This window comes from Numida meleagris, chromosome 14 (assembly GCF_002078875.1).
Source record: "Numida meleagris isolate 19003 breed g44 Domestic line chromosome 14, NumMel1.0, whole genome shotgun sequence".
In the NCBI taxonomy this organism is placed as follows: Eukaryota; Metazoa; Chordata; class Aves; order Galliformes; family Numididae; genus Numida; species Numida meleagris.
This window is the reverse complement of record NC_034422.1, coordinates 1,704,243-1,728,865: the sequence shown is the minus strand read 5'-3', so window position 1 is coordinate 1,728,865 and position 24,623 is coordinate 1,704,243. Positions and strand designations below refer to the sequence as shown.

Genomic DNA, 24,623 nt, shown 5'->3' with positions numbered 1-24,623 from the left:
GACACGAGAGCTGCGCTCGCTGCAGTGCCATTTCCAAATCTGGGACATGCACACGTGTGTCCATCCCTGTCAGAGATAACAGCTCTGTGTGTGCTTTCTGTGAGCCCGGGAAGTGTACCTCTCGCCGAGATAGGGAATTGAAAGGGTTCTTCATTACCACGTGTCTGGACTACTAATGAAACTAAACCCATGTCGATAGCACTAAATATTTCCAGCGCTTCTCGGGGCGATGGTAACGTTTTCAATTTGCAGTGGAGGTTATTACAGGGGTGTCCGTGGTACCAAGGGTAACGTTTTTCAGGACTGTTATTTCGAGAGTGTTTTTTCTCTATTATTTGCATTACCGTGGTACCTGAAAGCCTGAGCGGCGGACCGGGATTTCAGTGCGCAGGGGAATAGATTCTCTACTGCAAAAGGGGTTTTTTGAGACGTGGCTGTGGGGCTTTTTCACTGTTTTTGTAGCTGCAGAGAAATTTATGTTCAAACAGGAGTTTCAAAGCCAAAATATCGAAGTTTGAGTCACTTCTGTGCTGGGGAAGCTTGCAGACTCGCCCATGTTGTACTCTCCTGGAGTCTGAACTCGTTAAGCCTTGCTCAGCCTCTAGAACATCCCAGTTGTAGCCTGCCATTGTACGCTCCCTGCTTCTTGGTTCCCTTCCATGCTTTTTTTGCTCTTGCCTTTACCAGGGTCTCATGTTGGCTTTCCTGTTTTAGCTCCGCATTATCTCCCTGCTTCAAAAAACAGAAGGAGTGATCACAGCTTTCTGTATACGTAGTGTGTTGGTTTCTTCAGCCCAAGTCCCCAGAGCCTGCACGTTGAGTCATTTTTCTGCTGGCACAGGCTCGAGCAGAGGCTTTACTCAGATGGCAGAGTCCTGAGGCCTCAGCACATGTTGCTGAACAGTCTCCAGAGCCGCTGTCTTGCTCATTTTATCTGCTTGGAAAGAAAAGATCTTGAAATCCAGAAGCAGCAAAGATCAAAGCAGATCTCATTATAGCACTCACAAACCCCTGAACGGGTACAAGCCCATGACCCAGCCAGCACGTTCAGCCAGATCACACTTAGCAGAAGGTTTGGGTGCTGTAACCCGTTCCATTGAGTCAGTAAGTGCAGGGCATGAGCAGGCGTTTCCACTGCGACTCCAGCCACCGCCGTGGGCGGCTGAGGGGACATGCTGCTCACAGCTCGCGGCTCAGACACCCCGTCTGTGCTCATGGGTTACTTAGAGTTACAGCGAGAAGATCTTCCGGCTGTAGCCCAGGTAGACCTGAAATATCCATCACGAGATGTTGCAGTGCCAGTGGAAAAAGAGTGTGCCTGTAGTTAGCTGAAACGGTGATAAAGCCATGGCCAGGAAGCGGGCAGCAGGGTGCTGCAGGCTGGTGACCTCACACACAGAAGGATGTGCTGCCATGCATCATGGCACCCATTCCACCTTGGGCTGATTCATCTCAGCCCAAATTAACTTAATACTTTACAATGGGTGCTGCAGATTTATGTTAGGATGTGTTCGTGGCAGTGGTCCATGTCTGGTCAGTTCACAGCACGGCAAAGTACGCTGCAGCAGCCCGGTGTGTGTGCAGGGCAGGGAGCTGGGCAGGACGCACCGCTGCTGCTCGTCTCAGCACAAGCGGGGCCTCTTTGCTGCCGCTTCCTGAGGAGGTTTCGATTTTCCTATTTGAAAAATTCAAGGCAAATCTCCTCCCGTCTTCTAACGCTAAAGAAAATCTTGTGGTGGAAGAAAGATCAAGTGGAAGAATGCGGCTTTTCTTTAACTCGGGCCTTGTGCTTTATGGAGAGAGAAAGTGTGAAGTCGTAAGGTCATCCGGCGTGACTCGGAGTCAAAAGGTCACGAGACGAAGGGAAGGGGGGAAAAAAGAGTTCCTGATGTGTGCCTTGCAGGTACGGGAGCTTTGTGGCCATCCAGCTCCCGCAGCCTCGGCACTGTGAGCAGCCCCGTGTGCAGGTTTCCTTCTCAATCACTTCTTCAGGCTGCTGACCCAGTGTAGCTGTGCTGCCCCTTTGGCTGCTGCTGGGCTTTACACTACTGACTTTAACCATCACGTCGGCTGCTCTGAACCTTGTCCTGGCCAGCACTGTGCTATGGCTGTGGCTGGTAGGTCGGCGTGTGCAGAGGGCTGGTGTGGGTTGGTTCAGCAGAGTAGTGCCAAATGCAATTGTTTGCCTCTGGCGTCCTACAGCAGACTCCTGCGAATGGAGCAGCGTTCAATCTGAACCTTGCAAAGATGTCTGAAAGCCAGCAGAGCGGGTGGCTGGAAGATTAACTCTGCACGAGGACTCTTTGGAGAGCAGAGAGCCACAATAGCAGTTCCAGTGCCAGCTTTGTCCCAGCTGCCAGAAGAGACTGTGTCAGGGGAGTCCTTCACCATGGCGCTGGTTCCCCAGCTGCTGGAACAATGCTCGACACCACTGGCAGTCAACATGATTAAAGCAGCCTTCAGGCTGCTTCATTGTGCGTGGGCAGTTTTCCAGGTCCGCGGATGGGCCCAGCCTGGGAGGATGGAAAAGGAAGTTTGCCATATTGTTCCCTTCCACACCACGTCTCTTGTCTGCCTGCATCTCAGGATCAGGGCGGGCTGTACTTGACCCGTCATCCCCCCGGGTTGCAGTCTGTGAAACATGCCAGTATCTCTGGGTATTGATCAGATTTTTTTTTCTTTCTACATCAATGACACGTTTAATTGACCTAATTATGTAATGTATTACCTGCTTAGCTGCGATTTTAGCAGTGAGAATGGGTAGTGCAAGCCAAGAGCACTGATAAAACTGGAGCCCCTTTCCTTTCTCGTAAACTGTTAGATCCCATTGACGAACTGAAGGCAAAGTGATTGCTGGTAACGGAGTTACTGCTTTCACATCAGGAACATAAGATGGCTTGTTTGTTCTCTGGTTCCTTCCGTGGGCCAGGTACAGCCTTCATTTTGCTTTTCTGTTTCTTAAAAGAGGAATTAGGAGTTATCCTTGCTGAAATGGATTTTTGTCCCGATGGGAATGGCCCTCTTTTGCTTTCCTCTGCTTTCTTTATGTGAATATGTAAATATATGTAAATGTATACAGGGGCTTGGATTTACCCTCTTCGTCTCCCCCTCCCATGTATAATGTATGTGTTAAACACGTAATCATTAATCAACTTTGTGGGGAGTGGAGACAAGAAGGGCTCTTTGATGATAGATGTATACTTGTGACTATGCTTGTATGTGTGTTTATTAGGCAGCACAGTGCTATCAAAAGAAACTCCAGGTCCCCAAGGATAAGAAACAATGCAGGGAACAAATGAAGAGGAAAAAAAATCCAACCCCTCTTACTGTAAAACCCTCTGTCTTCAACCATCTGTCTCCTTCTTTGGAGTGAAATAAATTGGGGAGAGATCTCTGAACGATGTGCTTATTTGTAATGCACAGAAACATTAGCAGAGAGCAGAAGCAAAGTTATGGTTAGCATTGCCTTGGATGGGTGGGAGTACAGGAGGCAGGGTGACATTATTTCTTTTGTCTGTGCATGCTGGATGTGGCTTAAACCACGAAAGCCTTCAGGTTGTCTTGCACAAACACAAGAGCCTGAAAGCTTGAATTGGGCTGGGGAAACCGGCCATTCCCCTGCTTCTGTTAAGAGGCAGCTCAGTCGGTCCTGTGTGTGTACTCTGCCACAAAATGATGATGTCCACAATGATGAAGTCATGATAAGCATGGGGGAAGGGGGTAAAAAGGCACATGATTTGAGATTCCTTAAATTATTCTTTTGCTCTTCTTAACTCAGCTTGTACACTTGCAAGTTCCTATTTTGAGGAATACCTATTAAAATATGTATCGTAAATGAGCTTTAGAAGTGGCTCTGGCTCATCGTACAGAACTGCTGCACCTTTAGCTTTGTATTCTTGCAGGGCCAGGCAGGAGGTGCTGAGGTCAGATTGCAAATACCAAGCGCGTAGGAAACAGCAGCGCGGCTCCATCAGCCATCTGCTGCAGGTCCTGCCGCCAGCCGCAGCCGGGGGAGCAGGGGAAGGAGCTGCAAGTGCTGCTGGGGAGCGGGCAACGAGGCTGGGAGGCAAATGGGAAAAGAAAATTCCGTTTCCTGCAGTCTGCCTGATGCAGAGAAGCAGATGGGTTGACTGCAACGTGCCAGAATCGTTGAGGTGTATCTATTACTGTTTGACGAAAGCAAAAATGGGTTTTGATTTTTAGCTGGTGCTGTCTGCGGTTACAGAAGGAGCTGTCGAGTGATGGAGAGTATTGCTTTGCAAATAAGTCATTTTGTGTACTAGTAGTTACTCTCCTTCTTGGAATGAAGATCTGTGAATCTTCTAAGGTATTATGCTGGGCCTCTTGAGTAGGTCTTCCTCGGATCCACTAGAATAAAGTAAAAATTAAAAAAAATCAGGGTACAACCAACAAAAGGTATGCACACCTGTATTAAACTGATCTAGGTATCTTTATGATAAGTTAGCAGCTTCATCCACCGTGGTTATGTATTTTCTATTTCTTTCCTCCCCTTGTTTGCCAAAGTCAGCACTTCCAGTTTGTTTCACAGCTGAGCTGAAAGCACAGCAATTCAGGCCATCCTCAGAATTTTCCTAAGCTGTTGACTGTTTGGTTCTGCATTTTTAGTTGTGGAGGCCTTTCCATCATTTTATTTTTCACAGAAGAAATAAGACATTGGTTTAGGGGAGTGCTTCGGCTGCAGTGAGATTAAGCACATCCATAGAGCCGAGCGTTTGATCGAGTGCTTTTCGGAATACACTTTCTAGAAAATTGATGTCCTTTTTAGTGCTCTTGCTAAGCTAATCAGAAGATGCCAGGGTCTGATCAGAGTCTTTTGTGCATTTTCAAGATAGTGTCTCTGGAGGATCATTATACACATCCCTCAGTAGCGAGTACAAGAAGATTGTCACCAGGAAGGTGTTAGTCACTGTGTATTAACATGCAGGATTATTATGCCTTTTTTCACTGTAGGCTTTTCATCTCCTTACTGAGCAGGCACAGTCACATCTGTGCTAAAATTGCAAAGCCTTCTTGTGACACCGCATTTGTGCTTCTGGTTCAAGTAATAAGCTGCAGTGAAGTGAGTTGTTAGCTGCTGTGTGGCTTTGGGAGAGAAGTGTGGGAAAGGCACCAACCTCGGCCCTTTGCACCAAGAGGGTGTAGGGGAGGCTGGCCAGGACTGATCTTCAGGGGCTCCGCACTTGGCTTCTGAAGGCAAGTGGTCTGGGGAGCTGAAGGCCTGACAGCTGAGCAGAGCTGTTGCTTTCTTGGCAAAGGAGTGTGTAGCCAAAGAAAGGTCGAGCACAGCTTCTTCTCCTATTCCTTATCTCCAGAGCAAAAGTGGTGGTGGGACGCGCACACCGGTGATGTTCCCCATTTTCTGACTGAGTCATCTTGCTTCTGCCCAGAGCCATATGCACACGTTCAGTGAAAGCTTTGCATTTTCCTGAGCACCACAAGTGATAGCCACAGCCTCTAAAAAATGTTTGCCTCTTATCTGCATACAGAGGAAGGGCAAAGCTGGCTCAGTGGGACTTTGCTCAGTCATAGGTCCATATGCGAATGCAGAACCTAAGGCAGACATCCACCATTTGCTGCAGGCAAGCAAAACTTTATATGCAAAGTCACATCAGCGCATATGGAAAAGAAACCTACCAATTGCCCTGCAACTATGCTCTGTTGAATGACATTTTTTGTTCATTTGAGTTTGGGGAATTTTTTGTTTTGTCTTTCCAATTGTATTTATGAAAGAAAAATTGCAAAAGAAGAGAGCCAAAGGAAAGTCAAGAGGCATTGTACAAGAAGGAAAAGGTTATAGCAGGGATGCATAATGTATTGAAAGTGAAAGACTGGTCCAGTGTATTGTGGCTTTTCTCAAGAACATGAATGTACGTGTCTAGCAGAAGGGAAAAAGAAGGGCTGACACGTTGTGGGGTTCTGACAAAAGAACATAGGTTCTTTTCCCTTTGCATCAAGCAGTCCATGGAAATTAAATTGTCCTCTCAATGCAGGAGGGAGTTCCTGTCCCGAATGGATCACAGCAGGATGGCCACTGTAAAGAATTCTGCCCTTCTACTACCTTGCTCCATGGGGCATTTGCTTGAAGAGCACAATTAGGAAATGCATCTGGCAGTAAAAATGCTAGATCTCAACTGTACTTCAGTCTGCTGGGGCTGACAGGAAAAAGACTGAGACAAATAGCATTAAAGCTTACTTCCCATGAGCTTTCCCTCTCACTTTCTTCACGTACTTTGGCTTATGCACACACAAACCTTCTGTAAAGGAGGAAGTTATTTAAATCCCATGGAAGAAGTTTGATTTAAGAGCAAACTTGAAAAAGAGGATGAAGACCTGGCTGATGAAGTCAGGAAAGAGCTCTGTGCTTTGGATGGAGGGCACAAAGAGCCTAGGCAAAGCTGCTGGCCTCAGGTTTGTGGCATGGCTGGTAGTGCCACCGCCAATTCCTCACGGAGCTGAGGTGGAACGGGAAGGTTGTTGTTGGCTGGGTCAGCCTTGGGTTGGAAAGGGCAGCGAGATGCAGGAACTGAGAATCTTTTAGGTTTCTGGAGACAAGGATGAGAAGGTTGTTTGTGAGAGCAACTGGAATGGGGCATGGAAAAATCCAGGAAGCCTGTTTTACCCACAGGGTGAAGCTCTCTTTGGTTTGGACTGTATCCAGTGGCACAGAGCAACAGAAACTTTGGAGTTCGTGCATCTGCTGCTTGGCCGGCCCTCACTAGAGACTGTCAGAGCAAATGGAGCTGCCTGTTCTGGAACCATTTTAGCTAGAATCAGCTCCCAGAAGACTGCTGTTAATAACTCATGTCTCACCAGCCCTCTCCTCCTTCGCTCCACTCCCTGCAAGCTGGGCTGGGAGGCGCAGGAATGTGGGCTCTCTCGGGTAGGCCGGGAGCGAGGCAGCGGGCTCTTGCTGAGGTCATCTGCTAAAGCGATTGCCACAATTCAAAGCACAGCCGTGTTTGAACACTTGGGCTGACTTCTCTGTCTCTCTTAATGCTTTAAGCAGGGCTATGCGTTCAGCAGTTATTTGTATAAGCGTTCTCCAGGCATTTGAAAAAGACTTCTGTTTTCCAGAGGAGAGGAGGAAAGAGGTGGGAAGGGACTACGTGAGGTGGAATAGGGGCAAGCGATAGGGGAGCAGCCAAAAAGTGTTTCAGCTGAGCTGGTGTGTGGGTCTGTAGGCTCCCCACACCTGGTATTAAATCAGGAAAAAGCCTTCCACCTTCTGTTGCTGGGAGTTATGCTCTTTAGAGCCGAGTTCGACAGTTGTTATTGCAATTTTGTGGTGCTCTTTTGATTTACAGCTGTTTTTACGACCATTGAGACAGCCACAAATCGAGGAAATCTCATAAAACAGAGAGTAAACGTCTCCTTCACAACCCAGGCAGAGTTTTGGCATCCGTGCTTATTCCATAGAGCAGGATGTGTAAACAATATTGTGTCCCCTGAGTGGCTGATATCAGTACAGTTAAGTGGTAACAGCTTGAAAAATGCATTTCTCTTATATTAGCGGTAAAACTCGAAATGGGCCCCCAGGCTAAAGTAAATTGGTGACATTTTGCAGCAGAAAGGGAAAAAAAAAAATCAGGACAGGAATTGGAAATGTGGAGCCCCAGCTTTGAAAGCAGTGGGACCAAAGCCAAAGTTGGATTTATCTGCATTATTGCAGTACAGAAATAAATGGATCCACCACACTTGTTGCAAAGCATATCTAATTGGAGAAGACAGATTATATGTCGGCTGCTAAGGGCAGGCTGGCCCCTCCACTGCCTTCTTACCCAGAAGAGGAGGTCAGTTAATGCCTTATTTAATCAAAGCGCAATGATGAGAACTGCTTTCTCGGTTTAGTGCATGGTGTGGGAGAAGTGTGGGTGAGCGGTGAGTCCAGGCTGGCGGGTGGGCAGTGCAGCAGCCGTCAGTGGGACCCTGGGGCTGGAAGCCTCCCGGGCGCTCTGGGTTGCCAGATGCTTTTCAGATGTGAACCACTGTGTTCCTTCCATACCATTTCCCTCATAACCTCTGTAACCTGGGGAGCATTATACACTGCCCTGGCCCATTTTCTTTGGAGCTCCTCATCCCCTCTGTCAGATCCGTAAACGCTGCGGCCTTCTGGTGAGGGTGAGGCTGTCTGTGCGTGGGCACAGAGCTGTAAGCAGCCATCAGGACAACAAAAAATGGTTTTCCCTAAGAGGCAGAAACATAAGACATGAAGATTGATGGGCAGAGTCGATAATGAAGTTATTGAGTCAGTCTGATAAGCACCTGAGGGACTGGTTTCACCACGTTTTGAGATTACCACATTCGTGGTGTTTACCTGATGAATATTTGATGTTTCCTTCGTGTGTGGAGTTGCTGTTACCTGGTTGGGGTGCCAGGAGCTGTTGCTGCCGTTAGCCTGATTACCCGTGGGTCAGCTGCTCATAGTGCCTGGTGGTCTGGCTCAGCTCAAACTAATCTGGGTTTCTGTTAGGGGAGGAGAGCTGTGAGAAGACCTTCCACAGTGGCGTGTTTCTGAGTCCGTGTTTCTGAGTCCGTCAGGGCAAGTTTTCAAATAACCAAGCTGATGTTCCTTTCCTGGGCTAATATTCAGGATGTGCTTGCCCATTTCAAATCAACCTAATGGCTGATGTTAAACCCTGGGCAGCTGCGGGGGTTGGAAGGGACCTCTGCTGAGCATCGCACCCAACCCCCTGCTCCGGCAGGTTCCTCGCAGTGGGTCGCGCACATCAGCGTCCAGCCAGGTTCTGAGTATTTCCAGGGGGACCCCCCCCCACCTCCCTGAGCAGCCTGTTCCAGCGCTCTGCTACCCTCAAAGTAAGGAATTTTTTCCTCCTGTTCACACGGAACTTGCTGTGTTCCAGTTTGAGCCCATTGTTCCATTGAGTCCTTGTTCTGTCTTGGCGCACCACCAAGAAGAGCCTGGCCTCATCCACCTGTCACTTGCCCTTTAGATAAGCATTGATATGATTCCCTCTCAGCCTTCTGTTCTCCAGGCTGAACAGTCCCAGCGCTCGCTCTCATCCTTTCCTTGTACAGGAGATGCTCTGGGCCCCAACATCTTTGTGGCCCTTCGCTGGACTCTCTGTTAAGTTCCCTGTCTTTCTTGAACTGAGGAGCCCAGAACTGGTTCGTGGACCCGACGACCTTTAGGTGGTTCAGGAAATAATTTCCTCATTTTGAATTTGTTACTAGTGTGTTAGTAGGACTGACTAGAAGGGAGGTTATTGCAGTATTTCTTCATGTTGGTAATGCTTTGCTTACATTTTTACCTTCTGGCGTCATGTTGCTCCAGTTTACATTTATTGCATTTTTTAAGAAAAACTCCAGCTGTCTTGGTTGCAAGGATTAAACCTGACAACTTGAAAACACCAAATGAATGTTGACAAATGTAGGTGTATGTCCAGCTTGGTTTCCTTTAAAAGTGTACTAAGTTTTTCAATATTTTTGAAGCGTGTTCCCTTGGTCTTCCTAATTATTTTCCAGTGTTGTGACGCAGACACATTGCTGGGGGGCTGCAGCAAGTGCTCACACTGAAGCCATGGAAGAGCAGTCCCCGGTCCACAGCGCACTAGAACAAGCAAATCTCCTCAATCACTGCACAGTTACAATGGATCAAGTGCTTGGAGGATGCAGGGCCAGTGCTGCCCCTGTGTGATTCATACGGCGTTGGTGTTCACGTTGCAATAGGAATCCCTCCCACACATCATTCTGGTGGGGTTAAAAATTTCTCCCAAAATCTCCAAGTGAGGCTGCTGGGCTCAGACAAGCTCTCGCGTGCTTTGCCCTGGATTTGCTTTCCCCAGGAATCCACCCTGTGTGCTGCCGCTTTGGGCAAAGCCAGGGATGCGCTCAGTGTCCAAACCGAGCCGCGTTCTGCGAGGAAGGGGAGCCCGCTGCAGAAGCCCCGTCGCCCTCCCCCTGGCTTGCACAGCTGTGGAAGGAGCGGACCTGCAAAAGAACTGTGCTTTTGTGCAGCACAGTTATGTGTTTAACATAATAAATGTTTATTGTCCTCTGGAGCAAAGGAGCAATAGGCTAAATTATAGCCCGGGGAGGGAAAGCTAGAATCATGAGGTATAGGCTGTTAATTATCTTTTTCTTTAGCTGTCATAATGTACTGGCGTTTGCCTGCAGCTCGCCCCCTCCCACCGATCCATTACCTCCACCACCACTGTCTCCAAAATATCTGCCTCCCGAAGCGCTGCTCCCCCCGTCTGTCCTCCTGCTCTGCTGTGGGTAAGGCACCCCCAGCCCCCGTCCTCCTGCTCTCCCGTTTGTAAGGCATCCAGCCCCCAGCGGGATTTGTGACTTCTCCCCCGGCAGCCGCTGGCAGTGATAAAGGCCCTCAGCCTGCCTCTCGCCAATTAATCAGCCCTCGTGCAGCCTCGATAGGGTGTTAATTTGTAAACTCAGTGGACAGGCAGCCGTGATAAGCCTCCGCAGCTGCTGCGTGTCTGCCGGGGGGGTGGGCAGATAAGGCTTCAGCCCTGGGATGCAGCCAAGAAATATTTTGGAGCAGTGAATTAGAAACAACAACAACAAAAGAGCCTTCTGCAGAGGCACTCCTTTGAGGTTGCTGCGGGTAATGCAGCGAGTCTCAATAGCAGCGGACAAGAGCCTGTTTCCTGATGAGTTCTCTGACCCCCCCAGCCCAGGGAAGGCCGTGTCAGGATGGTGTCTGTAGCCGGGAGCTGCTGTCCCAGCGGGTGGCCGCAGGCAGGTGGCACAGCCAGGGCCAGGAGGAGGGCACGGTTTGCTCTGTGCCTCTTGTGCTCGCTGTGGGTAGCCCGCTCGTTGCAGAAATTTTGGTGCCGGTTCATCGTGTCACCACCAAGGGGACGGACTCTATGGGCTCCCAGGACAGCATCGGTGTCAGATGGTTTGGAGTGGCACCGAGCGTTTGCTCTGTGCTGGGATTCATGGAAAGTGCTCAACGCTGCCTGTCCAGCATGTGCGGTCAGAGCAGGAAGACAGCATTTCCCCTAAGCAGCAGGTCATCCGGAGTGGTCTGAGACCACCGAGTGCCGCAGTTGCCTGAGAAATAGCAGTGTATCTTGGTACGCTCTGAAACACCCAGGCAAATGGGAACAAGTTGCAATGACAACAGGCGTTTCTTCTGCTTACCTATTCAAGGTGGTGATGGCGAATGTTTCTCATTTGCCCATGCAATTTTCTCTTTTCTATTGAATCAATTATAGTTTCTTCAGCAATTGAAAGGAAGAGATATTTTACTGAATTTGTATCAACTCCTCAGTTCAGCTGAATCCTAATGATTCTACCATTGTTGGCCTCCCTAATTGTTCTAATGCTATCTGACAACAGGCAACAGACCATGGAAGCTGTTCCTTCCCTGGCTGCCAGTGCAGGTTGTTATTTGGTACATTTTTGAACCGCAGCAATTCTCAGGCAGACAGTGACCTTTCTATGAAATCAAACATCTTGCAAAACCTTCCTGGTCTCTGAACGGTGATTTATAGCCATTTGTGTTGGAGGAGGCTGCAGGTGGGATTTGGGTGACACGTAATTGGTTAAAAGATAAAATGAAAGGAAGGTTGCCCTGCTGGTACAGTGATGGCAGGAGCTGCAGGAATGAATTGCTTGGCAGTGCGGGGCCTGGCCCTCCTCCTCCCGCCCTCCTCCGCCGGCTGCCAAGCCCTGTCTGGCAGGCCATTACAATGATAAATGCAGGTAGCTGGCAAGGACCACAGTTGAGAGTTTGTTCTAGCATGCCAGGCCCTGCTTGGCATTCCCCGTTGGTGCCAGCATTTGCACTCTTACTCAGTTTGACGGAAACCAGGACATGAGGTGTGAATTTATGTCCGCATCCTTCCAGGAGGGAGTTGGGATAATGAAATGCCAAGGCAGCCCTGGGAGCAGCGGAGTAATTTGGTAGGTACCAAACAACAGTCTGCCACCTGTCATTTGCAGTGCAGTCCCTGCTCTCGCCCATCACTCTTCCTACAATGCAGCCTTTGAATTATAAGGAGTCTTGGGTAGTTCTGCAAAGAGCGCTTTCCATTCTGTTTGATTTAGTGCAAATAAAAATCCATATCCCGGCCAAATAGATAGTCTGGCTAGATAGTTGCAAGCTGTAATGACAATAATACAAACTCCGATAGTAGTATGTTGTACAGCGTTCCCAACCTTTCCTCCTCGTAGACGGGCCTTCCCCTATATTTTGTAGCAAAAGCTAAATCAGTAATCAAGTCTGCGGTTGCCTAAGTCAATGTCTAGGTAATGGAAACAATTTAAATGTGGAAGCCTGGGCTGAAAAGCCTGACTGTTCCGGGGGTGGGATCAGCCCTAGGGAAGAGGCACGAGATCTCTACTGGTTGAGATGTGTAAAATTGCGCAAAGCCCTTTTCTGAATGTATGGTGGAGAATTGTTTTTCACTGACTGGGACATGTATCAGTTGCCCTTGGCATCGACACGCTGCTGCCTCTCATCTGTGGTGAAAGACACAGCCTGCCCTGCTGCTGAAGGGAGAGTTCTGGCCTTTGGGTGCTGCTCGCAGACCAGACTCCCCAGCAGCAAAGGCTGTTGCCCGTGAGCGGAGGGCTGAGAGCAGCCTGGTGTAGGACGGGGACAGCAACGTCTCCTTCACATTCCGCTTTTCCTTTTGTTTGTGTTGGTTGGAGCATAAGAACATGTAATGAAGGGGAAATCAGTGCTGATTTGAATGGAAAATAGCCAGGAATGTAAAATCAAGATAAGTTTTGGTTGCAGTTTGTGAGCTGAGGTTGGAGGATACTGAGGTAAGCGCAAAGCATGCCTCCATTTAAACTAGGACATGCAGGCACAATAATGTTAGGCAAGTTTTTTTTTTTGGCTGGGATTAATGAGGGACAGCTGGAAAATGTCTTTTTCTGGTCAGTGTCTCTGCAAACAGCTGAGGGACCTTCTGCAGCTGTACGACCGGCCGCGGTGAGGCCCAGGAACTCCCCAGCTTCCTCCCTTCTCCTCCCTCACTAGGATTTTTTGCAGTGTGTGTATTTATTTATTTATTGGAACTGAGCTGGGAGGGAGAGGGAGTTTGATCTTTTCCTTTGGGAGACAGCGACTGCTCGGAGGAAGGTGAATCATAAAGCATGGCTAATGGAGGGTATAGGAGCGGGACAGCTCCAGGCTGCGGCCGTCCCCAGGGGCTGAAGGGTGGATGGAGAGGAAGGAGGGGGAGCGGCGTTGGCGGGCTGTGCCCAGGCTGCCTCCAGCAGGACACGCGGTGGGCTCCCCTCTGTCATGGTGAGGAGCCCACTGGGCAGGGAGGGACAGACCAGAACAGCAGTGTTCAGAAATAGCAGTTGCTGCTTCATGGGAACAGGCTTGATCCATCCCCAGATGCTCTGGATTCAGAACAGTAGTGTTCTCAACTTTGCGCTGTGTTGCCGAAAGAGAAGGCCCAGAGCAGAAGTGTAGCGCAGCGCTGCAGAGCAGCAGTGGGCTCGGCTGCTCGCTGCCCAGTGCTGGCTGAATCCCACCGTCCGTGCAGTGTCTCCTCACTGTGCCTTCCAGTCAGCACGTGTTTTACATCGCTCTGCTTCTGCCTCGCCATCGTGTGAATCTGGTGCAATTCAAGAGTGAATTGGGACCTCTGATCTCTGCTTCTAGGCTCTCTCTGGCCTAATTTCATTCTCTGTTCCCAGACTTGTGCTAGCTTCTCAAAGGGGCTGTTGCAAAAAATAGGCACAGTTATATAAACCGCTGAGAGAAATAAGCACTCTCAGAAGAAAAAATGATGAAGAGAGAGAGGTGTGTGTTGTGAAGGGCCCTTTCAGGACTGAGCAGCACTGCACATGCATGTGTTAAATCGGTACGAGGTGGGAACCTAAACAGGTGTGTTCTGTATGAAAGTGCAGTCCAAGAAGCGTTTTGTTTCTCGTGGACTCTCTGCAGAGTGAACTTCTGTGCATGCTGTGGAAAACCCACCTCCTCCCAGAGATGGTCTTGAATCAAAATCAATCTGGAGGTGTTCGGGGGCACTTAAGGCATTGCCATTTCAGCACATGGTTGCCTGGTCAAGGTATTTGTCCTGCCCATTTTGCTGCGTTCCCTTGGGGTGTAGTGAAAAGTGTAGCTGAAGTTTTAGGGATGTTGCTAGAAAGTTTGAGGTCCATCTGGTATTCATTCCTGTTTAATCATTAGTCCTTATTTGCATTGGGAATCAACAGTCATAATTGATAAGCGTTCCTGACCAGCTGGAACTAGGTTTTTCTGGGCAGTTTGCTCACTGTGCAGGAACCTAATGGGATTCCAGAAGCACGGTGTGCCCGGCAGCCCCAGCAGCGTTGGTGCTCCAGGCAGCTGCTGGGCACTGGTCCCGCTGGGGAGCAGCAGCTGTAAATGCTGTTTGGAGGTCTCCGGAGGGAAGGGGACAGGTGAACCCCTTTGCTATTGAGAGAGAATCGCAGGCTGAAAAGTGGATTTGTAGTCCAGCATACATCTGGCTTGCTCCTGCTTTGTGCCAGCTGCGTACCCCAGAGCTGAATTTTCCTAGAAGATGTCACAAAAAGTGCTTCATGTACTTCAGCATTTTGCCTGAGGTGGTGCATGAAATGACCAACTTGAAGATCTGACTTTCTTTTGTCTCCTCTGTCGAGCTGGGATTTCCCTCCAAAAATAATACTGCTTTTGAAAAAGGCCATAGGTTCCCAGAAGTCCCGGCACACCCGTCACAAAGCAGGCACTGTTACTCACAAGTTGCTGCGTTCCTTCTGGATCCTGGAATGTGCTGAATACTTTCTTGGTCTTCAGGGTGAATTTCAGTTTGTTTTTGCATGTGTATGATTTCTAGGCTGCTCTTGCACTTCCATGTGTACCAGGTTCCATTTCCTATACGAGAATCACAAACTGAACAGTACCTTCCTGTGTTCGTTATTGTGCTCGTGTTGCTGCAAAAAAAGGGCTCTGCTATTAAGGACTTACAGAATCAACTGGAAAACTGACATGCTGAAATGCTTTGCTAGACAAGCGATCAAGTGGCATGGGAGTGGTAGGTAAAGGCAGGGGAACAGATCAAAGGGAGGAATGGAAATCGGTTCAGAATTCTCAAGTAGTGTCCTTGCTTTATTCTGAAAGTCTCTCTAAGTGTAGCTGACGCTTCTGGTTTGGAAATCTCCTCAAGAAAGGTTTCTTGAGAGCTTTTCAGTTCTTGCTAAGTTCAGTAGCACTGTGCAGTCTCACTCGAGACCAGCTCTTGACTGAAAGATAGACAGCCATCCAGAAGAGGCATGTGTTACTGCCTGCTCTTCTTCTTGCCTACCACGCTGCACTCGGATTTGGAGGGATGGTTGGCTTTTGCCCTGACAGGACCTTTCCGCCAGGTCCTGACCACCACCACGTGCTTTCACTCCTCGTGAGCCCACACCGCGGCCACGTTAGCAACTAGGCAGTGTCGTGTGACCAGAGTGTGGAGTATCAGGCTTGGATCTGGTGCTCCGTGCTGCGGGATGCTGTGCGGGGATCTGCAGCGCTTCTGCTCGCAGTGATAAGGAGCTGTTTGTTCTCTGCAAGCAGTCTGGGGGGGGGAAGAAGAATAGTAATTACCGCAAGGCCTAACATAGCTTATTATGCCAGCTGTGTCAGATGATATTGTTCTGTTCTACATAATCATTAAATTATTAATCTGTAAGAGAGAGCTCTTGCACCTTTCAGCTGCCCTGGGGAGGCAGGAGCCGTGCTGAACGAGGCCCTTGGCCGCACTGCCCGCCTGCCCAGGAGGCTGTGCTGCGTCCCCTGTGCTTAGCAGCTTGCAAACAGAGGAACACCGCTGGGCGAGGCTTCTCGTGCTGAACCAGTGCTTATGCTTGCTGGGACCCCGGGGAGGGAATGGAGCCTGCTCCTCTCTTGCTCTTCCCAAAGCAGAGAAGGGTAGGAACGCTGTTTTGCTTTGCGGTATATTCAGCCTTGTTTCAAGCTGTCACAGAGCTGAGCGGGGATGTTTTCCCCTTCAGATCTGGAAAGAGAACATCCAGATGGGGCAGAGAACTGCTAACTTCATTGAGTAAAGCACAAAGAGGGACCCCAAGGGTTGGTGTGGAGCTTAGAGGGTCTTCAGAGGGTCCTGGCTCCTAAGTTGCAGCAGTGAGACTGCCTTGGAAGCTGCCGGTCTCTGAAATGGCAGTGTGCATGTCTCTGCTGGGACGCACGCTGGAGCCCTTATGCTGCAATACAAAGGTCGGTACTGTGGATGAGGGTGGGACTTTGCAAGCAGCAGCTTTTATTAGAACATGCCCGTCTGGGGCTCGGCTGTGATGCAGATAGAGCAGAAGAGCTCCATGGGGAACGGAGACGAACAGCAGATGTGCAGGAGAGACATGGGGTGTCTTTTGTCTGCCCGCGGCCATCTCCCTGCCTCGTGCAGCAGCAGAAGGAGCCGCAGGGCGCGGGCTGTGCTCCTGGAAGCTCCCAGCGAGAGGGAAGGGGAAATGCCTCCTTTTGCTTTCTAATCAAAAAAGAAGTGGGATTTCCTGGGATGGCTTGAATCCGTCCACATAAAGGACTCCCAGTGCCTGGCTTTGCTCACAAGGGAAGAATTCCACTTTTAATTTTTTTTAATCCCTGCTTAATCATATGCAAATGATTTGCTTGAAACAGCAGAAAAACTTGGGAGGGGACTTGTTCTAGCAGATGCGTTGGTTTGCTGGATTTTTTCACTCATTAGTGGGCTCCCTCAGACACATAGGTTTTATTGTATGCTTTCTTTAAAGGGTGACTGATGAAATTGAATGATGTATTCAGGCTCTTCCTCCCCCAGCTCCCCTCCTGCCTTTACAGCGGCTCGCAGAATATGCTATAGCACAGGCATTCACTGTTTCAGAGCAGTGCTTATGCCAAAAACGGTTCAGATCTGGAGCTGGAAATCACCAGAAACGAGAGCAAAAGTTACTGTAAACTCTAGGTGTGAAAGTTTGTGTCTGCAAACCGAGGCTGCGATGTTGAAAGCTCTGCTCTGTAAATGCTGGCTCTGATTGCTGAGGGCGGTGCCACATGTGCGGTTTTGCTATCAGCAGACTGAGCAATAATCCATGTGTTTTACTTTCTCTTAAAAGTGATTTTTTCTTGCTCGACTTCCTTGAACACTGTTTTCGTACCATTCGGACCTGAAGCAGTGATATGCGCTCCTCACAGTTAGACAGCAGCGGGCTCAGCTGCTCCCTGGCTGTTGAGTGGTGTTGCCTGTGGGCTGGGGGAGCCTGCTTCATCCACCTGCCACGTGCCCTGGTGCTCACCGAGGGCTCCATCGGAGCCTGCCTTAGTGTTAGCATCACCCGGTGGCTCCAGCCTGTGTTCCCAGAGCCCGCGGATCTCTCTGGGATCCGTCACGACGTAGTGCTGATTGGATGTGAAAAATGTGAACAATGGGTTGTAAATTCAGAGCTGGCTGTCATTTTGTGCGCTGCTCTTGCTGCTGCGTGACGCAGTTACACTTTCTTTGCAGCCCAGCCTAGACAAAGCCTCGTGTAATCCCGCTTCGTCCTCTGTTTGGTCGGTGCAGCGATGGCGTGGTGCAGGTAGCTGCTTGTCCCTGACATTTTAGGCTGCTTCTGCTGCGCTGTGTGACGGCCGTACATGGCACAGCCCCATGTGCAGCTTTGTCCTGGATGTGATTGAGAATTTCTTTCTTACGCGCCTCAGCCTCAATGTGTTTTTTGTGTAGATTACTCTCTTTTTTTGTACATTTGCATCAGGTAAGATACTGAGTGCTTGCAGTGCTGATTTCCTTAGAAGTCACATTAATAGATCGCTCTTCCTTGCTCCTGTCTGTATCTGATGCAGATTTTGCATTTTACTATTTGTTTTTTTTTTTTCTCCTGAGCCGACACTTAAAATATATAACAATGTACAATTCACGGTGCTCTTTATCATGCAGATCTCCCAAGGCACCTCAGAATGAAATCAATAAAATCAAAAAGAAAATCAACTGAGTTCAGCCATGTGTTGAATTAGTTCATTTTTGTAAAGCAGAGCCAAGGGAGAAAGCCTTGTATGTTTGGTATCTTCTGCCCTTCCGCTTTGTACCTCACCCCATGTTACTCGTGCACGCGATAATTTTAGCCAAAATGCAGGCGTTAATTTTAGCTGTCTTGTTAGATAGTGGAAATGTTGATCGTGCTCCCTGCTCTCGGACCAGCTCTCGTTCTGTAGAGGCTGCTTGCTGTTTTATCAGATAGCGAGGAGGAAGAGCTTATGCTGCAATAGGTTGGCTCTTTGAATGCAGGAGGTGGGGGTGGGGGAGGCCATCAAATTAACTCATAAAAGCTTTATTTACAATGAATGGACTTTTTTTCCTGTCTGCCATTATCATCTTGTCTGTAACCCAGTGACCCTGATTATCATGAAGCTGTTTACAAGGTTTAGGTTAATTGGATTTCTTTAACTATTTCCCAGAGCTGTGAGGAGCACGAATGCACAGCCGTGGAGCTCAGGCAGCGTAGTGCAACCCTGTTTGCAAGGAGGCGGGCTTCTTCCAAGGGGAAGTCATTTTATTTCATATCCAACTAAGTGCATAGCAGTGTGGACCTATCGTTTGGCATAATGCTGTACAACACCTTCTTTCATATGAATGTCCTCGGTTGCAACTTGTGTTTTCGGTTCATAAATTGTGTTTTACATGTTCAGCAAGAAATGAGCTTATTTTTGATGAGATAGGCTTTGAAATATTTGGGTTTTTTCTTCAGCTTGAAAGCAGTTTCACTGGTTTTGTTTTTATATGAAGAGCTTTGGATAAAATAGCTGGCTGCCTAAATAAACGAGGCAGGAGGATATAGCTGGGTGAGATCAGGACAGTGCTTCTACATGCCTTACTTTCATCTTAGGATGCACGCTTGTTCTTTAATGGCACAACATTGCACCCTCCAGGTGCAGCGTGTAATTGCAGGTCTACAGATAACACTTGTTTTATGAGCCGTGTTTTTGTGAGCAAGCCTGCCTAAATTCTCCTTGAGTATTACTCACCCTCTCTTTCTCTTCCCTTTTCAGGCTTCTGTAGGCTCTGAGAAGCTGTTCTCCCCTGCAGCAAATAAAGGTAAGTGATTTGAAGAAATTCTTTTTTGACCTTACAGCAAGTGATTTGTGTGTGAGGCTGTAGAGATCATCATGCAAATGGCAGAATATCAGTTTTACCAGTGCCTGTAGTTTTGCCACGTACATTGTCATAAAGATCAGGTTTGCAGGTTTGTGTTAGGTTAAAATGTAGAGCTGTGTTGTCTCAGTGTGGGGTGAGACTTCTTCCCTGCAAGTCAGAGCCACGGATGTCTTACAGAGAGGGATTACTGACAAAGGAGAAGTCAGCTCAGCATATGCTGGTTGCCTCCAATGAAGTCAGATTCTCATTTCCTCCAAACAAAGAAATGTTTCATTATTTGTTTCATATCTAAGTATTATTCTTAGAAGGCCTTGCACATCTGTCTCCTGCTGATGTGTACAGAGCATTTGTGTCTGTCTCAGCTCTCCAAAATGCGGTGGAAGGTGCCCAGCGTGTCGCAGGGTTTCAGCTCCCACTATTACTATTAATTGAGAGTTACCTGTGATACTCACTGGGTGTTGCTAAGAGACCGTGCCAGCTGGGATTCCCACTGGGAGTTACAGTGACATATTTGTAAGTGTGCCAGGCCATCCTTCGGGGGCTCGGTACAGCTGTGAAGTGGGGCTACTCCAGTTCCTGCTCTTCCTAGGGACAGGCTCGCCGCACGCTGTAGGTAAGAATGCTGAAGAGGCAGGTTGAAGGGCAAAGTGTGGAATGCGATTGAAAGCATCGTGTTGGGAATGGTTCCACTGTATCATGCAAGGTTTTTGTGCTCAGGAGGGCAGTGAGGCCCTGGCACTGCCCAGAGCTGTGGTGCCCCATCCCCAGACGTGCCCAAGGCCATGGCTGGGCCCTGGGCAGCCTGAGCTGGGGGACGCACAGCCCATGGCAGGGGTTGGTACTGGGTGGGCTTTAAGGCACCTTCCAACCTAAACCATTCTGTGATTCTATGATGTGGCTCGGAATGAACTGGCAGGGCACGCAGCTGTTCTGCAGCATTCCCAGCACTGAGCTACAGCATAAAAAGTAGGAGGGGCATACAAATACCCTGAAGAGGGGAGATGAGCAGATTAATAAGAAGTGATGAAATAACCTTCTTGCATTATTTTGAGAGGGCCAAAAAAAAGGAGTAGTTTGCAGTTGTGTAGGAGTGGGTGCTGGCCATGGACAGGCATTGTGGTGGTGTGTGCTGCATCACCTGGACACAGGCCCAGGTTATAGTTGGGCTCTTCAGCAGTGCTAAGTATTAGGAATTCTCTTTCTTTCCAAGCTTTGCGAATTATCAATTCCAAATGTGGAAACTGTTGACAAGCCTATTGTGTTATTACATTTGCAGATATTTTTATGAAAGTATGCGGCTTGATGTGGGGGAAGGAGAAGCTTAAACAAATGGGGAAGAGCATTTATCTTCTGTCGGCCTTGGCTCACTGATAAGGCAAGCCAGATTGCCCATACGGCACTGCCTCAGCAAAACAAAACTCTTGCCATCCTGAATAAGCGCGTGGCACAGAGATCTGCTGCAGAGGCTTGTGTTGAAGTGTGAGCAGCTTTGTTGGCTCGTCCTTGTGTTGAAGCCCAAGATCCCCCACCCCTTCGCATCACAGAGCGGCTCAGCAACACGAGTTTTCAAAATACCTCTCCATCGGGAAGTTAAATGTGTGAATGCTGCGAATTTGCCGTCTTGAAGTCTGTTCGCTGCTGTTTATATCCCTGCAGCTGACGGCTGTTGGCGTTTGGTTTGCTGTGGAAGTAGACGGTGCAGCATTGGGTTCGGATGGTAATTTTTGCCTTGGTGTGGCAAAAATTACTGCGCTCAGCAGTGCTGGCGGACCTTGCTGAGAGGCAGGGGCTGTGCTGCGGGCAGGCTCCGTCAGGCGCTGCCTCCTCTCCTGCTGAGAGGTGAGATTAATTTGTCTCGTCGAGATTTTGTGCAGAAACTCAAACAGCGCTAAATTCTACCCTCGCCCTGTTGTCACTCTGCGACGCAGGAGCCAGAACTTGTCTCTCACACATGCAAATGCACACCGTGCCGACAGGGCCGAGCTTGGCATTGCCATATGGCTGGGAGAAAGTGGTTTTCAAAGTGTTTCACTGGAATTTCTTTTGCGAGATAACGGCATTGACTTAGGGCACGCGTTGGGCAGGGCTGGAGCCGTGCAGGACGGGTGCTCCGAGTCGTGGTGGGCATGCGCTGCTCGGCTCCCGAGGGCACTTGTGTGGTGCCCCGTTGTAAATTATTTGGGGCTTTCTGTGGAGATTGCACCCAGCACAGCTGCAGCAGAGCTGTTGTTAGTGGAGGCAGGCAGGCTCTTCAGTGCGGCGAGGCAGACTCGTTGTCTGGCACAGCTCTCCCTGTTCTCCACAGGCTTTCCCCAGGGATGTGTTTGGCCTAGTGTATTTGCTTTATGCTGTCCTAGTTTATCAGCGGCTTAGCAATGCAATTAAGTGGTAAGATAGACGGTTCTCACCTGTTGGAGGCTGGAACAGCTGTAAAATGTCACCTTGACCACGTGTGGCAGCTCCTCAGAGGGGCTGAGGAGCAGTGCCTTTTGTCTGGCACTCGCTGGGAGTGCCACTCTCGGCCCTCAGACACAGACATGTAGCTGGGACATGGGCTGAGCTCCCAGGGCTCAGGAGGCAAAGTGTCCTTCGGGAGGAAACAGCAACTCAGAACAAAAGCAGAGGATCCCCGGCCTGCCATGCTGACGGCTTTGTGTCTGACATAGAAAGCAGTTGCTGAGTGCTCATCATGGCGGGGCAGTCGCAGGGACATGAGCTGCCCAGGGCCAGGTGTTACCTCCTCCTGGTGCATGAATCGATCGACAAATAATAAAGGTCTGTTTGCTCTCTTACACAGCTGCTTTCTCACAGGAATCTGCCAGGCCTTCCTTTGCCTTGTCTGAAGGGCAGGCATGGCGCAGGAGGTGGGAGCGTAGGCCGAGCCCAGCCATCTCCCTGTGAATGTGTGGGCAGAAGGGAGCGCCCAGGGCTGGTGGGGGGCTCGGCCACGGGAAGGCCTGCCTGCCTGCCTGGTGATGTTGGTGGGTGTGCTGGGGTTAGGCTGTGTTCTGTGGACCTTAGAGCTGTGCTCCTGCAGTGGGTTGACCTCACGGGTGTCACTGTACATGCCCCATGCTGGGGTGCTCACTGAGCTCCGCGTCTTGCTCTCCCCTGCGTGAGGCATAGACCAGGGTTCCTCAGCCAAGTGTGCTGGGAGACCCAGTTAATGAATGTTTATCAAGCATTTTATCTAGAGATCTATTTAATGAGAGATTCCATAAACAGCGCGAGGCTTCTCTTTCATGGCAGTAATAAATGGCAGTGAAAATAAGTCTTATCCTTCCCCCACACGTTGCCCCCCAGGAAAAAAAGATTGCTTACCCTCCACTCACTGCTCCCTGGTTCCGAGGCAGAGGGCTTTGAAGTGCTATCTTTCATCATGAACTGTACACATCCTCAAAGCTCTAAAGCTCACAGCCTGTGTCTCATCCCTCTGACAAGAGGGAGGCAAGCCTTCCCGGCGCGCGGGTCGTAATTGTCAGCCATGGGATGTGCCGCAGCCACCCGCCCCAGCGGGCTAGTGCAGCTTATGGGCCTTTGAAGTTCCCTTCTTTTATTTTCTGTCCTCTTGACCACAAAAGTGTGCCTTGGGCCAGCAAGAGAGATTTCTTGTTCAGAGACGACACCGAGCCCTGACAAGCGCATCTGAACCAGAGAGGAACCCTTGTTCCTCTGAGATCACTGCTCCATAATTCTGTTGCCTTAAGGGGACTGTCTCTCCTTTTTCTCTCTTCTCCTTCTCTTCCTTTTTTTTTTTCCTTTTTTTAAATTCAGTACTAAACTGTCACACTAAATCATTTTAAAAGATGAGAATACAAAACCTCCAGTGTAAGACAAGCTGTAAAACCGATGGCTGTTACAGCAAGCTGGGGTAAGAGGGGAAAGCAGGGCAAGGGCAGGGCGGGCAGCGAGTCCGCTCTCGAGGAGGAACCTGTGACAGCCGGCAAAGCAGGAAACCTGAACGCAGCTGAGCTGAGACCGAGGTGCTGGGCGTGGGTTTGTGCAGCTTCCTGGTGGCTCAGTGCTGGCACGCAGCTGAGAGCAGAGCCTCCCATGCTCGCTGTGCCACTTGATGCCAAGCTTTGTGTTGCAGGAAGGTCTGCACAGGTGCAGAGCAAACACCCCCTCAGGCACTTAGCTCTGTTTGACATGAACGGAGGTCAGGAGTGATGTCGTACATTTTTCCAGTTTGCTGCATGGGATCCACAGCAGAGTTTGAAATGCAGGAAGAGCAGCAGTGTCTCCCGTCCCTTGATCTCAGCTTTATCCTCAGCTTTTGGTTGCATTTGGATGAGGTCATCAGCTTGTTTGCGATCACGGGGCCAGTGGGTGAACTTGAGAGGGATGATAATTTGCAGCTGAATCTTGGGACAACGATCCTCCATAATTACAGGCATGCAAAGACTTCCACAGCAGCATCTGTAATAATAAATAAAGCAATGCATCTATGTAGATAGCAACCGCATTGCTGTGGTGGATGCAATTCTCAGGATGCTCTGCAGCTGCTCTACTCCCCGTGTTGCATCTCCTCTGGTTTTAGAACAACTGTACAATATTCTGTGTTTTTCATGAAACCCAAGCCCTCAGAGGACCATATGAGAATCGAAGCTTTAATTTCATTTTTAAGTGAGATTTTAGTCTTCGTGGCCACAGAGGATAGCTTGGAGCTGTGGTTCTTATGTGCTTCCCAGCCAGCAGGTAGTTGAAAAGAAGCCCAAATACCTTGTTCTTAACCTCATTTTAAAGATGGCTTGTGATTTGTGAATGCTTGGGGTTGGCAGTGCTGGATACCATGAAGTTCTGCAAAATCCAGCGTGCGAGTCCATCCCAGCATCATTTTGAAAAGATCCATCTAATTTTGTCACTGCCTGCATGAGTATATTAGCTTTCTGGCTTTCCTGCATATGCAGATACATAATTACACAGAGGCCAGGGAAAGAGGAGGACTTTGATTTTCTACCAGCGTGCGTAACTGAGATAATCACACAAGTCACAGCCAGTTAGGCACATCTTGGAACAAAAGCAAGCACAGAAATCTGCAGTGAGTGCAGTCTTTTGAGTCTTCTTGCAGTTCTGTTGTCTTGCAGGCTCTGGAAAGCTCTCAGCCTTCTCTTTGGGAGTGGGAATATGCACTGGCATCGATGTCTCGCCCATGAGATACATGCCTTTAATCATAATTCAGGACACAACCACCCGTAGCCATAACAGCCGTCTGGAAAACACGGTGGACAAGTAGGAGAGGCCATTCGCCGTAACCACACTGTCCAGCTAACTTCGTGCCATTCAGAACGCAGAAGTGGATAATTTATTGACTTGGAGCTGAGTGCCGTATGCCTGCAGAGTTAGAACGGCCTCGTGCCGGCGGGCGGCTTTGGCTTGCGCCATTTGCTGTGCAGTTTGCACAGCTATCTCCCGGTGCGTCTCCCCCAAGTGAGCCAGCATAGAGCTTGCTTTGTAGCTTCAGGCTGCAGCCAAGAGAGTTGAAAAGTTGAATTATAAACATTTCCAGGCCTTCTG

The 24,623-nt window shown here is 49.2% G+C and overlaps 1 protein-coding gene across 24 annotated transcripts in view; it reads left to right on the top strand.

The window, feature by feature from the left end:
* FBRSL1 (fibrosin like 1) overlaps positions 1-24,623 on the top strand; it is a 431,679-nt gene that overhangs the window by 362,071 nt on the left and 44,985 nt on the right. For all 24 annotated transcript variants that reach the window (XM_021412376.1, XM_021412372.1, XM_021412375.1 and 21 more), the window contains one exon: positions 19,001-19,046. In XM_021412376.1, the coding sequence (XP_021268051.1) occupies positions 19,001-19,046 (46 nt within the window). The remainder of the gene's footprint in view (positions 1-19,000; positions 19,047-24,623) is intronic.